Genomic DNA, 17,414 nt, shown 5'->3' on the forward strand with positions numbered 1-17,414 from the left:
TTTAACAGGACGCATCGCGGAGTACATACCTATATGCATGCGCCACGGTTCTGTTTACGCTTTGAAATTAGTAACAGACACAACGCATTCATTTCTTCTTAAGACTTGTTGAGCTTTTCTAGATACACATTATGAGCAGGAGACAGATAAGCAAGTTCCTGCCGAATTCATCAGCAATGTCTGTTAAGTGGGCAAACATAACAAAGCAACGGAATGACTGTTTAAAGTACCAGAGAAGTTGTTACGAGCTGGTATAACGTATCTACGTCATGATGAGGACGTTGAGTAAAATCCTGCCGACTATGCAGCTGTGACTGAAATACCCCACTACTTATATGCGCTACTAATTAAAGAAAAAGAAAGATGGACGTACCTGCTTATGCAGCTTCTTCCCCTCTGGGCTTGACGGCCTCCGCGCAAAAGGCACATCGTAAGTGTGCTGCGGCACCATACGTTCGTCCATCGCTTCGTCCGTTGCGCTGTTCAGGCTCCTCGCAGAGGCCCAGCCAGACTGAAGACCTCCGGTCGCGTATAAAGACGTCAGTCGACCTTCGCGCGTGGCGTAAGGCGAAGGGTAGTAGAGCTGCTCGTGTTCGACGGCGCGTCGGTGTTGCGTGGTCTCGGACTCCTGCTTGCTGTCGGCACCTTCCCAGACGCTCATTGGCACTGTGTCCACGGACTTTGTTGTCTCCGTCACTTCGTCCACGTTTGCTATAGGGATTGAGAATTGTGCGGTATAAGTTGTCAAAACAGCGCAGTGAATTACGAGGCACGCCGTAAGGGAGGGACCTGGGTTAACTTTCACTATTTGAGGTTCTTTACCACGAACGTAAATCGAAGTAAGCTAACGTTCTTGTTTTTCATGCCCACCAGTATGTGGCCAAGTGCAGCGGCCGAGAATCAAACCTTTCACCTAGCTTTCAACACGGAACGCCATATCTGCCGCTAATACCAATCAGGTAAAACCCTATTCACAGGGGCATTGAGACATATTAAATAAATAAATAAATAAATAAATAAATAAATAAATAAATAAATAAATAAATAAATAAATAAATAAATAAATAAGCAACGGAGAGTGAGCTCTTGCCAACCCTCCCGTCTTTTTTTCTGATGCTCTGTGTGATTATAAGGTCATCATTATCACCATGAGCAACCGTTGAATACCTGTCGCAAATAAGCAACCAACAAACAGCTTTGCAGGAGCTAAAACGAGTAGCGTAATGAGGGAGAGAAGGTCCGAGCAGAAGCACCTCTCTTTCGCACCTGAATACGGGCGTTGCGCGGTCGTGACGCGTCGACGAGAGAATACGTAGCACACGGCGGCAGCTAGAAGAATCACCACGAACAGAGAACACACGGTGGGAAGGATGATGTGGATGTGGCGACGCTGAGACTCGACCGCTTGCGTCCACTGTGGCGGCGGCACGGTGCCTGCAACGAACCGACAGGTACGTGACATCGTAACGCACAAACCCCGCCACAACGGAAGACATTGTCCGCGATAGATAGCTTCAGACACATATCGCTCTTATCATCGAATTACAGAGACTCTACCGCGTTAGGGCTATACTGAGGCTATGAATGTAATATTCGTTCTCTACAAATGTACAAGGTGCATTTAAGTCATGTGTTGCAGGAATATGGTGCACCAACAAATACTCCAGGCATTAGTAGAGTTTGGTTGCGTCTGGTGTTTACAAGCTACACTAAGATGAGCATTATAAAATGTGTAGGGTTACAAAGCTTTGTAAAGCGAGTTCATCGTAAGGAGAGCATTGTTCAGTCAGAAACTGCGCATCGCATTCCTAATAAGAACGGCTTTAACTACTTGAACTAAACAATTTGCACTCACCACCGGAAAGCGTAAGCGTAGCAAAGATGTATTCAGCCTCCGTAGCACCAGCGTCATTCTGCGCCGTGACGAGGAGGTCGTACCAGGTAGCCGGAAGTAGGTCAGGGATGACCAGCACGGGCGGCTGCTGGTGATCCGGTACCAGGTGGGTGGCCGTGGCAGGAGACCACTCATTCTGCGACTGAGGCTTGCAGAGCACGGCGAACGAGAAAATGGGACATCCGCCACTCTTCCAGGCGCCCAATTGCAGCGTCACCGAGGTCACGTTGCACAGCAGAAGGTCACGTTCGTCGGGTGCTAGTGGTGCTGTAGACAGCAGCATTCGCTATTTCACCGTATTTCTTTCTTTCTTTCTTTCTTTCTTTCTTTCTTTCTTTCTTTCTTTCTTTCTTTCTTTCTTTCTTTCTTTCTTTCTTTCTTTCTTTCTTTCTTTCTTTCTTTCTTTCTTTCTTTCTTTCTTTCTTTCTTTCTTTCTTTCTTTCTTTCTTTTTTTCTTTCTTATCTATCTATCTATCTATCTATTATCTACTATCTATCTATCTATCTATCTATCTATCTATCTATCTATCTATCTATCTATCTATCTATCTATCTATCTATCTATCTATCTATCTATCTATCTATCTATCTATCTATCTATCTATCTATCTATCTATCTATCTATCTATCTATCTATCTATCTATCTATCTATCTATCTATCTATCTATCTATCTATCTATCTATCTATCTATCTATCTATCTATCTATCTATCTATCTATCTATCTATCTATCTATCTATCTAAAAGTAAGATTTTCATTATAACGTCACAAATTTCGACCAGCTCTGACGTATACGATGATGTCACGGATGACTTCATAATAAGTCATGCATGATCATGTGACTGCATCTTTCGTGTCGACGCCGACGTCGACGGTCACTTTTCGCGTTTGAAGAAGAACCCGACGCTTTTGACTTAATAATAAATTAAAAAAAAAATGAAAGAGACGCAAACTGTGAAAACATCTCCGCGTGTGGGCTGTCTGCAACAAACTGTTGTCTACTTGACGCGTTTATCTCGTCCGCTTGCCGGGAACCTCAAAAACATGCGGCAGGACACTGAGTTTTTAAGAGAGTGCCTGCCTCTGCAGGTTTTCTATTCCGCACTTTGAGTAAACGAACTAAAGATTAGAACCACCTGTACAGTTCTCAAGTTGTCCGCCAACTGACATTTCAAGAACGCGTCTCTCCAATTTGAGCACATCTCGCCATGCCATGAAGGAGAATTTTTCACGCGATGCTCTTGGCAAAGGAAAGTGTTTTTCTAAAAGCTATGCGTTAACGAAAGCAAAAAAATCGCTTCGTCTTTTGAAGCGCCACAGAGGCAAATTCATCTTTGGAAATTAAGAACGATGTGCGGCTGAGTGGCTCTCGAGCGTAGGCGGAGCATAAAACCACGCCTAATGGTTTGAAACAGCCTCATCGTAAACATGCGTTCCTTTTCTTAATATCTGCTAAGACATAGCACTCAGAACACCTACGCGATGCGCAGGAATTAGCAAAAACATTTTGTTGAGTCGTGTTTACCTTAGTCCTCATAAGTATGTTTGTTTCAGATGTTGCGAAGAGAGATGAAAGTCAGGCTAGGCAAGCTAGTGCGAGGAACGGGTGTTTACGGGAACTTTTTCAGAGGGACGTTTACTCAGCGAAGGCAGTACATTACCATTTTTAAATTTTGTTTTGTAAACGATCTCGCACGCAAGATGTCGCGTGGTGCGTATGTAGCCATGCCATATATATTAGCTCTTTCATGTTCCTGCTTACTAGGTTTTCACTTTTTATTTATCTTTATCCCCACCCTTCCGTGTTGGCTTCTGCGTCGAACTACGCCTCTGGGCAGAGATCTTGCGGAGAGCTTTCGGCTAGCTTTTGCGAATAAGCACGCCGTGCACCATACTCATACAAGCTCTTATTACGCATTATTCATGCCCTTAATTACAGAGGTGACAGGGCACTGAATTCCCGTGTGTGGTGAGATGATCAATCAATCAATCAATCAATCAATCAATCAATCAATCAATCAATCAATCAATCAATCAATCAATCAATCAATCAATCAATCAATCAATCAATCAATCAATCAATCAATCAATCAATCAATCAATCAATCAATCAATCAATTTGTCTCTCTGTTCGTGTAATCTTGAATGTATTCACCGGACTGGATCTTAGGCACGTTAACCGGACTTTAACCCCCGCATTACAATAGATGAGGAGAAGGAGCAGAGGTTTAGTTAGCGGTTGCGCCCCCTTTAGGGGCAATACAGAAAGGTGGCAGCTTCATTTGGAGTAATAATAATTAACAATTCAAATACCGACAAGTCTTCGTTACGCTATCACGACATGCCGCGTCACGTGTCTTCGCGCATAACAGTAATTAACCTTCATACACGAAAGCCTCGCGAATCATACACAGCACATTCTCAGCTGAAAAGCACTATAGCAGGATTGATTGAGCTCTCATCGAGTGAGAAAAGCCTCATCGCTGTTTCACCAGGGACCTCCCCTGACAAAGCAACAGAAAGGGACATCACCTCAATATAACCATCGCACAATATCTATTAAAGGCAAAACATACGCACTTGATCCATCGGTCTTGGCCAGAACTGTGTTGCTGCTGGGACCCCTGCCGGCGGCGTTGAAAGCGACTGCATGAAAGGCGTACTTGCGACCGCAGCGCAGGCCGCGAAACGCGTACGCCGAACGTTCGGCGCCCGTCTGGACTTCCGTCCACTCGCCCGACTCTTCAGCGGATTCCGACTTCGACGTCATGGGCGGCTCTGCCTTGTGGAACAGAACAAACCCTGGAAACAAGATGAATGGAGACGTCTCATGGCGTTCATAACACCCGTTGAAGTCTGACTACGTGCAGAATCGGTTTTAGGCAGGAAAATAGTTCATGTATTCCCTATGTGCCTGCATTCAGTTCAACAAAACGCTTAATAGAGCGTTTCGACTCTAGTAATCAAAACGAGACATTCGTTTACGGCAAAGTTGAGGCTTGCACTGAGAAGCAGGGGTTCAACAAGTAATCTACCGTGGGCCCACGTCTCGGCAACGCTACTTCTCTTCGTTTGATTCATCCACGGATTTTGTCAGAACTCACTTTGTAGAAATGTTGGCCCTCTAGCGAAAATTATTGCCCCGAATACTGTTGAACGCTTCCCCACTAGCGGTGCTTTAGCCATTATAATAAAAGATCCGAACTTTAAAGGGTACGAGTATGTCCACGGTGTCGAAAAACTAGATGCGCCGTTTCGTTATTTACGTTGCAAAACGTCAACAGAAAGTTGTCGTGAAATGATCCGAGGAAACAACAGTTTATTTCGCTACGTGTTTTAGTACAAACATTTCTAGAATTTTGACGGCTCTAGCATTTCTATTAATTAGTCTCCATTTCTTGACCTGAGAATTCCGTGACAGGTATAAGTTCGCCCATGGTAATGAAGAAATCAGCAAATATAGGTCACTAAAGCGGATATTCTTGGTCCTGGCGCAACCTCTGATTCCAGCGGTGCTGCGAGTTTGGAGAAGCGAGAAATAACTTTGTCCGAAAGCTTAGATTCAGAATCTTTTGTAAATAACGCTTATGACCCATTTAGCAGTACGCATTTCCGTACTTGCTCGTAAATAGCGCTAAGTATTGCATAATTCAGTAAGCATAGGCTAATGTGTCTGATCGAGCTACGCTCCCGAAAACATCTGAACGGAGAAAATGCGCCCATTGTCTCACCATTTATTGGCTGGTCCTTTTCGATATCCCAGCTTAAGTGAACGGATGACGAGGTTGAAGATACCAGTCTCAGACGTGGGGCCGCCGGTGGGTCTGGGAGCAGGAAACCATTTAGTGGACGTGCATTAAGCCATAGTTGCGTAAAATTCCACTTGTAGTCATATCATTTGGGAAATGACAGGCTTTATGCCCTAGGACATATGGGGCCTAAAGAGACTCGACCTTTCTCGGTGGTCGAACGGCCGTAGTGTTCTGCCACCGAGAATTAGGCTCTGTGTTTCGTTCTGAGACGCGGTGTCCAAATATTCGCTTGAAAGAGGTGAAGTAAAGAAGCATATATTCAAAGAAAAAAAAAAACAGAGGGGACTACGCCCTGGTCTTTTCTTTCCGATGCACGGCTGTGTGCCCAGTAAAAGCAACAACGAAACAACCGAAAGAGGCGTGGAGGGAAAGGGGGGGATGTCGGAGGTGTACAAATCACATGTACCGGAAAAACCCGGGTTGTTAGGATGTTATACAGTAATGTGCATTTTAGGTGTACACTGTGCGTGTTAATAAATTCGGCTTGATAATCTGTAATTCAGGCATGGAAACGCTTATATCCTTTGCTTTTAAAGTTATAAGGAACAGTGACAATGGCGAGTCATATCATTCAATTCCTCTTTTTTAATACCTGGTTCCTACAGTGGAAAGCAATTATATTCAAAATGGATTGCACAGTGATTTGTTAAGATGAATTATGAAAAAAAATAAGAAGGTGCCTAAGTAAACAACATATGCAGAGATGGAGTTTAAGAGGGCTAAGAAATTAACATACTGTTTTTCCATTTTAAGCCTTATATGCCTTTAACTGGACTTTAAGAGAGAAAGCAGGAAATCTCACCGATTTCGAGTGTTTGCGAGAAGACTTCCTCCGAAGCTGGTCCGGCACCTTTCGCGTTGAAAGCCTGCACCACGACGCTGTAGCGAGTATTTCGTCGCAGGTCTGTCAGCTCGCACTGCTGCTCCAGTGAATTGGCCGAGCTTTCCAGTGTCTTGTAGGCGAACGAGTCCTTAGCGTTACGAACGCGGTAGCCGACGTAGTAACCCTGGACTAGTCCGTTGGACTCTTCGTCCAGCGGCGGCTGGAAGAGAAGTGCAAGAAGTCGAGGCTGTAGGACGAAGTAAGACTCTAGTAGAAAGCATCATACACAATGTTAGAGATGACTATCGATTAAAAGCTGACATAATTTTGGGTTGTCTGTGGCATGTTGCACTGAAAGGCAGAAATTCAGAGGAAGATCGTGGCTTGAAGAGATGAAAAAAAAAGACCGCGCTTTTTAAAACTTTTGGGCTGATTACCCGGATGTCTCGTTACGGTCTGGCCACGATACCCGGATGATCTCGTCTGAATGCCCGTATGTTCTCGTTGAGTTCCGGAATGTCTCGTTCTAAGTGCCCGGATCACGACGCTGGCATTTGGATCAAGGTCACTTGAAGGCCGCTGACAGCGCTAGCTAAAAGCATTTCATGCTTAAAATCCTAGAACAGAATTTCAAAGCTTGAAGAAGACAAGAGCACTTGCCGAAGCGTTGGCTCTAGCGACAGCCCCTGTACAAAGATTTTTCATACTCCACTGTAGGTTTTTGTCTATGTTCACTATTATTGCTCTTCATTTCTCTTCGTTTCACTTGTATCACATAATTGATTGGCAGGGGCAGTAATGAGGTACCGTGACTCGTGCATTATCTGATGGCGTAAAATAAAGCAAAGCTTACCTTCCAGGAGACCTGAAGGCTTCGGGAACCGGTTGGTGTGACCCTGATGTTCTGCGGTGCACCAGTGGGAGCTGCATGTAAAGGTCGAGCGCGACGGTAGAGATACTGGCACATCACGAGTGCCACAAAACACGCAAACTGGCAACGTAAAACACGTTCTAAAGCACTTCGTGCTTAAGGGTAATCAGCAAAGACAATAATCAAAATACCATAGTGCATTACCTTCTTCGTCTGTTGTAACCACGAGGGTGTCGCTGCTTTCACTGAGTCCAATAGAATTCTCCGCTCGAAGTCGGAATTCGTAGCTCGTCTTTGGCCGAAGACCACTGATAACGTGCGAAAACTCGGTCGACTCTATCACAGACACGTGGGAGTCTTGTTCCCAGAAACCTGGAACGCGTAAGCGATTGTACAAAATTTTATTAACCGCATGACGCTGGTCATATTGCTCGCGTAATTTCTGTCACGGAAATGACGTCAGTAAACAACACGGCATCCGCGCAAGATGTACCTTAATTCACTTTCGGCTTAAATTTCCGTTCTTTTAATCCACCTCCCGTTCTCACTTCTGGTCCCTTGGTTCACTTCCGCCTTCTACTTCCCGTAATAGCCTTCACTTAACTTCCCGATAAAGCCACGTTCAGCCCGTAGTAATTGTTCTGCAATAGAAATTGCGCGCTTGCATTTACACGTGTTTCTTGATGTACCACAACGCTGCCCCTTAACATACCCAAAGCTGTACCACAAAGCCCCCCCATACAACCCGATTCCCACTGCCCGCGCGCACGCCTATATGATTGGTTCGTACTCAGTCTTGCGCTAATCATCTTTATAATCCAGAGGCGTTCGTTAATTTGGTGCCGTGCTTTCGATATTCACGAACTGCTTCTGCAAGCATCGTGTCCCGCCCTACTAAGCGTACATCCACTCTTCTTCTTAGTAAGCACGTTTATTTTACTATAGTACAGTGAATACAGAGTGCAAGGGTTGCACCTTCTCGCCCTCTCATTCACTGGGATTCGCACGTGTAACAGAGGGTAGAAAGCGTTCGAGCCGACGCCTTCGTAAGTCTGTCTTCCGCATACCTTCCTGCAGCTTGTGTTCCAGCAGGTACTTCAGCACGGGGCTGTTTCCGGAGTAAGCGGGAGACCAGGACAGCGTCACTGAACGACTCGTCGTCTGCGTCGCTTCCAGGCCTCTCGGTTTGTCGGGAGGCTCTGCGTAAAAGAGACGACAAAACCTCTGTCGACTTCGCAACGAGCCAATTGAGAATAAAGTGATTATTCATGACCAGTGCCTTTTTCGATACAGACCGGGTATGACGGGCGAAAACGAAGCTGTTTTGGTATACGATCAGTATCAGTTTATTTATAAACGAAATTGAATTTCAGAACGACCGTTCTTGGAGGGTCCACCATGACACCGATATTTATATTGTCTCGGCTTCAGGAGAGACAAATATTGACCTTCCTTCAGTGCTGTCTTGTATACGGCCTCTCAATAAACGTGTTCCGTTGCAGCTCCAAGCACTCGGCTGCTGACTCTAATGTCGCAGGTTCGATCCCAGCCGCGTCGGTCGCATTTCAATGGACGCGAAATGCTAGAGGTCGGCGTGCTGTGTGATGTCAGCGCACGTTAAAGAATACCAGATGGTCTAAATTTCGGGAGCCCTCCGCTATGGCGCGACTCATAATGATATTCTGGTTTCGATGCGTAAAACCACACAAATATTATGATATTAATATTATAACAATATAACTATTAATAATAAATAATAGTAATTATTAATAATAATTTGCCCATACCTAGACAAGTACCTAGAATCCGATCAACTATACGCGCATGCGTAGTGGGGTGCGTTCAGCATTGGCAACTGCGGAATGATAAAGCCGGGCTAAAGCACTCTTCTTGATTTACGTCCGTTCGGAGACCTTAGTGCTTGCAAAAGGGGTACGACATTTTGATGTGGGTCACTGTAGGATATTTTTATCAGAGCATATAACCAACCCGAACTGCTCCACATAAAAGATCTGCATCGCAAGACTCCATCTTAAGAATAGATGAAGCCTAACAAACTTGTTCTATTGCCTGTTCCACAAATCGCAAAACTAACCTTGGACGACGACCTGGAAGTTCGTGTCGTCCCTTCCGTAGGCGTTTTCAGCGTAGCAGCTGAACAGCGACGAATCCCTGCGGTCCACGCTCGGAATGCGGATGACGTACTCGAATCCTTCGACGCTGGGCTTCTCCTCTACCGCGTATCTGAAGAAGGAATATTTGCTTCCTCACACAGCAAAGGGCGCAAGGTCGCCTTCACACTATGGACTTACGGCTCAATCTGAATGAGTGCGTAACCACTCCCGTGCCAATACTCAGTCACACTAGCAGTTCAAGTCGCGAATTGTCGATCGAAGCAAAGTGCAGCTCCAAGACCTCATGACCTGTTCCAAGATTTTCCGATGATTACAGCAGAACATAAAGCAAATTGAATAATGTTATTATAGTGATTTCACTCATTTGATCGCCTTCGTCGAACAGTTCGCACTGAGAATTGCAATGCTGCCTACAGAACGTACAACGTTTAATATCAGGATAACAAAAGTGATTAATGAAACCACCGATATTTTCCTGCCAGAAATAGAGAGAATCTTCTCAGTTGTGAGTGATTTAGTGCGTTAGGCCATGCTACAGCAAAATTTATGGTTCACCTTAGTTGGGACTTCTGTGCAGTTTGAGAAGACGTTATGTTTGACTGTTACATCATGCAAGAATCAAGACCTACTGTTGCCGTAATATGTCAAATACCTACGAAACTTAGATGTTGAGAATAATCCACGAATATTATTTTTCTAATAATGAGAGCGAACGATGCAGTGGACAGCGTAACCAGTGCGACTATCTCTATAGATTTAGTGAACGTCCGACAAAATTCTACAAGGCATGTTTGATTTTACAGACCACCGTTAAGCGATGCCGTAAGTTGACAACTAGAGATTTCGTTCGTGCTAATCTGATGAGAAAAAACTTTCTAAAAGTGCGACACTACTACACAGGAGGCGTTCAATTACTTAAAAGTGCGCCAATTCAAAACAAACAAAACATGAAACAACTAATTCTTCGAGAGTATATACCGCACACTCGTTTGAAAAAAGTGAACATCAGCTCAAGCCAAGATGCTGACCTGGGTTCCAAGGCTGGATTGAACCCGTGCCTATCCTTTGTCCAGGTCACCGTGATCGGCTGCTCCCCGACTGCTCTGCAAGTCAGCACGACGCTGTCTCCTCGGCGAGCTGTCAACGCCTGAAACTTGCGCTCGAAGTGGGCGGCCACTGGTAAGCCGGAGAATAGCGCCATTAAAAATACGTATAACACTTACATTGCTTCAGTAACTCCGGTAAGGAAAGGCACAACAGAAAAATGTTAGGACAAATGAAAAGCTGTGATGATGTGGTAGAGAATATGAAACACAGTACGAATCGAAAATATTCGATGAGAATAATGAACAGGACGTGTACGTGGTAGCGAAGGCGGTATATATATATATATATATATATATATATAATATATATATATATTATATATATATATATATATATATATATATATATATATATATATATATACATATATATATATATATATACACATATATATATATATATATATATATATATATATATATATATATATATATATATATATATATATATATATTTCTGCACCTGAAGCTGGATAGAAGCACTGTATTTTGACGTACAACTGCAGGAGACAGAAATGAACTGGGCAGTGGAGGCTGGTTTTTGACAATAACCTCCTGCCCCCGGCAACTCCGTGCGTACGCCTATCTATACCCGTGAATATGTTTGGAGGGGTGGAGAAAAGCGTACGTTTGCAACGCCCTTAATGGACGCCTTTTGGGATGAGAAACCTTCTGTGTATTTCTAGTATATCACAGATTAATTTTGTTTTACAGTATGCAAAGCAACTTCAACTTGCAGGCGCTTGCGCCTGCGCTCTTTTCGAATTCCCAAATGTAGTTCAGTGCGAAGTCTCAAACCGTCGCAGCTTCTGTCGCAGCTTGATGCACTTACGGTTAACCTAAGAATGAAATCTAACCGAAAAATTGTGACCTGTATATTCTTTAAGCTCCACGCAACCGTATTAAGTATGCAAATCTCAACGCTGTGATGACCGTGACATCGCTGTCCGCACATAAAAATAAAAGAAAGGTGAAGTTCAGGAGAGAATCGCCCATTTCTAAGGTATTACAGTTTTACATTTTACAGTGCTGAAAGTGTAGAAAAAAAGAACTATTGCTCTTTCATTGCTCGCTTCTCTTGGCCTTTATAAAGATGAAACACAGAAATACAGGGTAGCAGAACTTATCTTTTTTTGCAGAGCAAAAATTCTGATATAAAAAGCGCGACAGCATGTCCTTTCATTTTTTTTTCTCTTTGGCAATAAATTCCGAGCTTCTATTCTCAGCGGCTTTCTGCGAGAAAGCGCTTTCGCTAGGTGAAATGGTACTCTACTGGCAGGCGTTTCAAGCAATGAGGTTTCTTGCCTTCTCCTCACTCACGCCTTCGTTGAACGGCTGTCGTCACTCTGGCTAACCGCAGTCTGCGTGGATATGTGAGAGCGCAGCACCCACCACCATAATCGTATATCCTTCCGCCTCCATTCTCTGACTTTATTTTTACAGCAACCTCGCTTTCCATACCAAAAGCGTGAAACGTTTTTTCTGACGTGCTTTAGGCTTAACATTGCGCTCCGGCGACGGCACTTTGATTTTACACATTGCATTGACAGTACCGTTTTGACGGCCGGATTGCTTACCGTAGAAGCGGCTCATTGACCCTTGGCAGGAAGAGCAAAGGGATAAAAGAGGGCATCAGAGTACATGTGGATAACGAGAGCTTCTTTCCGCTACCATAATCAAACTTGTTACAAACTTTGAAATTACAGCAATACAGGATTATTGTGTCGTGGTTTTGGCACGTAAAACACCATATAGTTACATTACGTATACATTTTTTCCTCCTGACAAGGCATGTTAAGAAATATATAAGCACGTGTTTAATGACGTCGCGCTTTCCAACGTAACTTTTTTTTTTCTTTTTGTCGGTGTGTCAATTTGAACCTGGGCACATTACGGTGTAGCGCGTCAACTTGGTGTAGTTGTCAAACTTGGCTAAATAAAAACTGTTTTCCTGGAACGAAAACGCAAGTCTTCCTGGTTTCTTTTTGTTTTTGTTTTTTAGTTTGTGCACTCGGCGAACAGTGTTATTTAAGAAACTAATACTGTTGGACGAAAATGAAACACATAGCAAGGAAACGTGAACAAAAAACAGGGAGAAAACTTGATTAAAAACAAAAGGTGTTTAACGTATCAGCGAGTTCAGATGCGCTGAAGCACCATTTCGTTAGCTCTCCGAGTCTAATTTTTCAACGACACGTTTTAAAGTACCACAATTCGAATGGGATTGTACGTTCAGTACGCGCGAAATTAAATGCCCTCACGCGCCCGCTTCTGGCGGTAATTACATCGGGAACATGCTCAATTTAGGTTTCCGCATTAGTCGACACGTTAGCGATGTGGACGCCACGCGCCGCTTTTCCGTCGTCGTATCCATAGCGTCCGGCGAATACCTGCGGAATTACGTGTTTTGAGTTAGCGGCTGCGGCTACACAACCCGCATGTGGCGTACACAACCCGCATATGCGCCCAGCCAATAGTTCTGTACCCTTGTGCAAGATTTCCTACTAGTTTTTTTTCTGCTATAAGAGTCTGATGCTGGGCCTGGTGGTACATAGCTTGGAAGACCGACGAACCCAGCGTTGACGGACGCGTACAAAAGAGGTGAAAATTTCACGGACACCCAGTGAGTGTGTTCGTGTAATGTCCTCCTTTCGTGCACGGTTCCTTCAAGGCCGGGTTCGTCGACGTTTCAAATTAGTTTGGAAGGATTTCTTTAAAAAATTACTACGAATAATTGCGCCAGCGTGCGCAATGGCAGTAAGTATGATAACGAAAACATGATAACGATAGAAAGTGTGATAACGAGAGTTAGTAGATGGATACATATGCCCGAACGTCGTCGTTCCGGCTTAGAATATCTTTGTGTCTGCTGATTATCAAGGGGATTTATTTACCTTCAGAGGACAGTAATTTCTATAGATAGTGAACGGGCATATTGTCAGTATAAAAATAAGTAACATGAACTAACATATTCACATGAGACGATGTATTAAGGTCATGACGGAGCACAGTCACGCAACCGAAATATGGTCAATGATGAAGAGTCAAGTGGTAATGTAAGGTTGGCTCATAGATGCTTAGCTAATGTTACTCGGAAATATTGTTGGTTAAATCTATAACCTTCAACAAAAGATTGCGCTGCGGACGAAATATTTCGCGGTAATTATTCTTGCGCCTATAGTCTTCTTACGTTTTGCTCTTGGAAATGTATGATTGCTTAAAAAAAAGTAGTCGAAGAAAAAGCAAATATAGAGTACTAACTGATACCGCTGGAACATCTAAAGCCGCAAGCAAGTAGACAGTGCGTCCATGTACCGGGTATCATTACGCCGGTAGCTTAAAGAGCCCCTAAACTACTTCGACTTCAAAGACGAGAGTGTGTGTGTGTGTGTTCTTTTTTTTCTCACCTTGAGTATTACCCTTCTGACAGGCGCACTTCGTGGACAGACGGCTTCTCCCCCGCGCTTTATGTCCTCCTCGGCACTTATTTCTTCATAAAACACGTGCGCAATGTCAGCACTACGCGTTCAGCCTATTAGGATTTCGCGCTTTTCTGCTACACGCTATCTCCGCTTGCGCAGTCGAAAACGCGCAAAACGTAGTGAAATCATTTGATCCCACACGATTGTCATGCGATACGAGACAGAACTGGTGTGACAGTGTATGAAAAAGCAGGGTAGGAGACAATTCACAACTGATATCCCTTGTATATGGACCATTAGAGAGCTTATTTTTTGATCACGTCACGTGAACAAACTGCTCGCGCCGTGAATTGTGCCGAATAAGCAGGAAACGCCAGAAGAGACTAACCACCGTATTCTAGAACGTCCCTTCACTCAACGCTCCACCTTGACTTGAGAAAGTCGATGGGATCGCCGTCTCTAGGTAGAACAAGTCACTGCGTATCAGCGATAATCTGCAGCGATTTTTGAGAAGCGCGGCGTCATTTTCGGTCGAGCAGCGGCGCTGTGCTCAACTCGGTCAAGTGAAGAACAAAATTTGAGTCGAGGCTTGCTTAAGAATACGAGGGGTAAGACACTCGTTCTTTGCACATTGAGATGTTGCTTAGGGGCCCTTTAACAACCGCAGTGTCATTTCTGGTAAATTTAGCCTGACATTATACATGGCTGATACGCTGACATCATTAACACGCACCGTGTATGTCCAGCTTGACCACGGTGGAGATTCCAGGTCCGACGCCGTTCAAAGCTTGGCACATGTAGTGGCCGGCGTCTGATCGATCGGCCTCGCGGATGCTGAGCGAACCGTTTTCCAGGATCTGCACGTTGGCGTTGCTGATGATGACCGAGAAGTCGCGGCCACCCTCGGCACCTGGTTGAAAACGAGGCCAATAGTCGGCACAAGGACGGGGACAAAACCACATAGACGATTAAAGGACGCGCGTAAGACGCAATGGGCTGAGCCCTGAGCGTAGTTCCTATGAACCGCACATGTCTTTCCCAAGGGCGGCAATCGGCTAGCGCACTGTACTTATACAGGTTGCCCCAGATAACCTTACCCAGAGCATATATACCGACGTACTTTACGACGACGCGACCAAATGCATATTGCTGAATACTGCATGGAGTAGGTCACACTACTGTTGCATTCTGCTTAACTGTTTAATTAGGCAAGAATAAATACCCAACTTCTAAAGCAGCAAAGCTGGGCAAGAAAACAGTTATGACCGATGGATACATGACAACACATTCCACAAAACACTTCTTCACTTCATACAGAACAACGGCCTAACGGCGCACACTTAATACAAATATACAAACAAATGTTATGCCTTAAGGGCAAGTCTATGTCGCAAATGAATAAATAAATTAATTAAATCCGGTTAGAAAGGTGTAGGTCGGTTAGCAAAAAGTCCTATTAGACAGGCCAGCGAACATGTCATGTGGTAATTTTTTAGGGGCGAAGCTCCTTAAGGCGGCACCCGTTCGTCCCTCGTAGTCGTAGTCGTAGTCGTAGTGCGTAACCAGTCTTACGCTTTGACCTCCAAGGTGGTGCCGGTGGGAGATTTTTCCTGTGCGTTGTTGAACAATAAAAAATTCGCAGCGGTAGCTAAAAGCCGACTTCTTCTGTCTCTCATTCCCATTAGCAGCCATTCTTTACCTCCAAGGTAGTGCCTGATGAGATTTCTCCTGTGCGTGATTAAACAATAAAAATTTTGTTCAAAACGCCGTTGATTGATGAAATAAACCAACGAAAGACGCCAGATGTTTTGTAAAAGCAAAACGGAAGAACGCCAGATGTTTCTAAAGCAAAAGGAAAAGACGCCAGCTGCTTAACGAAAGACGCCAGATGTTTTCTAAAGCAATGGTTTTCTAAAAAATGAAAATTCACAGCGTACATGTAAAATTAAAGTGAGCTGCAAGTCGTCATAACTCATCGAACCTTTAGTATAAACGCGCCCGATCTCACGTCGGTGATGATGTACTGGGCAGAATTCACGGAAGATTCACGGTTTACCGATGAACCTCCGCAGCTTCGCCCACTCATCATCATTCACTCCGTGGATATGCTGTTTTTGTATTTCGCGGGCATCTGTGGTAGACAAAAATGCGAATAATTAATAGATAGAAAGTTAGAAACTGTCTAACCGGACGTTTCGGAAACCGATCTACAACATTCTAATAAGAGTTGCTTAAGAAGATGTCTAGACTGTACCCCGTTGGCTACCACGCAGCGGGAAAAGGAATACTCACGGTATTCTTTCTTCCACCGGATCACAGGCACAGGGAATCCATCCGCTTGGCAGTCGAATATCACTACCTGTCCCATGATGGCTGCCTTGTCCACCGGCTCCTGTCGCCACGTAGGTGGAACTAAGAGAAGAGAACGCGGATTATACTTTCGTGAGCGTTGCAGAAAACAATGCTTTCGGCTGTACACGCATAGCCTTCATGCGCATGTTATGATAATAAAACCTTACTTGGTTCTTTCGACCGACCAAGCGTCAGAGCAATGGCTAATTTTTCAGTCGCTGTTGGTTGAATATTCAATATTAAACCAAAGCAAAGAAATATCTCCGCCTAATATTGCGGCACAATAGATGACGTTCTGGCTTCGAAGAAGCACAAAGATGTGCAGCCGCCCAAGGTGGCTGCTGATTGGCTGACGCTAGCGGCAGCTTCTAATCAAGAGTTTTAATACTGCTGAGCATCGCGGAAAAGTTCGAGGAATCCATATAAAAGAAAAATCCGGAAGCGGACAGGTTGCTAACAAGGCTAGCTTTCGCATACAAATGACGAGGAAAAGGAAAAAGAAACTGAAAGAAGGTCGCAAGTTGTTCGTACACAAAAAAGAAAAGACGGCACGTGTGGGACATTAAGAGACTGGAAAGAAAATCAAAAAGACTTCAGAACGATCGCATTAGAATGCACATCTCACAAACTTTTCGAGGCAGCCGCACATATCTCGTACTTGGAATACGAAGTCTTCAGTCCAGCAGGCTTTGCCCGTGGGCTGCTCCCTCACGCAGAAATTCCGCTTGCGCGCCCGTCGCACCGGGATGAGCATAAAATGACCAGCAACACTAACGTCGCGAGTCGGCCTAGAAAGGATTCGAAGGCTCGGGCTCTAGGTTCGCAAACAACCGGCATAAGCTTTACTGCGCAGCCCGACTTTGGAGTCGACCGTTTGGCCGGCTAGCCGCTGCATAATTCCTGAGGCCTTCCACGCTCGCGCGACTGTGCACTAGGCGGGAAGCGGACAAGACCGCGTCACTTGGATCCAGAGTTTGCGCCGCAGTTGCGTGCAGTG

At 44.6% G+C, this 17,414-nt stretch overlaps 1 protein-coding gene across 1 annotated transcript in view; it reads right to left on the reverse strand.

The window, feature by feature from the left end:
• LOC119383228 (Down syndrome cell adhesion molecule-like protein Dscam2) overlaps window positions 1-17,414 on the reverse strand; it is a gene marked incomplete at its 5' end in the record, with an annotated part of 106,383 nt that overhangs the window by 6,754 nt on the left and 82,215 nt on the right. Inside the window, 13 exons of the mRNA XM_037651270.2 lie at window positions 374-711; window positions 1,267-1,434; window positions 1,856-2,161; window positions 4,477-4,698; window positions 5,628-5,720; window positions 6,511-6,751; window positions 7,385-7,455; window positions 7,607-7,774; window positions 8,470-8,601; window positions 9,498-9,646; window positions 10,566-10,713; window positions 14,799-14,975; window positions 16,358-16,477. Coding sequence (XP_037507198.2) covers window positions 374-711; window positions 1,267-1,434; window positions 1,856-2,161; window positions 4,477-4,698; window positions 5,628-5,720; window positions 6,511-6,751; window positions 7,385-7,455; window positions 7,607-7,774; window positions 8,470-8,601; window positions 9,498-9,646; window positions 10,566-10,713; window positions 14,799-14,975; window positions 16,358-16,477 — 2,333 coding nt within the window. The remainder of the gene's footprint in view (window positions 1-373; window positions 712-1,266; window positions 1,435-1,855; window positions 2,162-4,476; window positions 4,699-5,627; window positions 5,721-6,510; window positions 6,752-7,384; window positions 7,456-7,606; window positions 7,775-8,469; window positions 8,602-9,497; window positions 9,647-10,565; window positions 10,714-14,798; window positions 14,976-16,357; window positions 16,478-17,414) is intronic.

Source organism: Rhipicephalus sanguineus, chromosome 2 (genome assembly GCF_013339695.2).
Source record: "Rhipicephalus sanguineus isolate Rsan-2018 chromosome 2, BIME_Rsan_1.4, whole genome shotgun sequence".
Classification (NCBI taxonomy): Eukaryota; Metazoa; Arthropoda; class Arachnida; order Ixodida; family Ixodidae; genus Rhipicephalus; species Rhipicephalus sanguineus.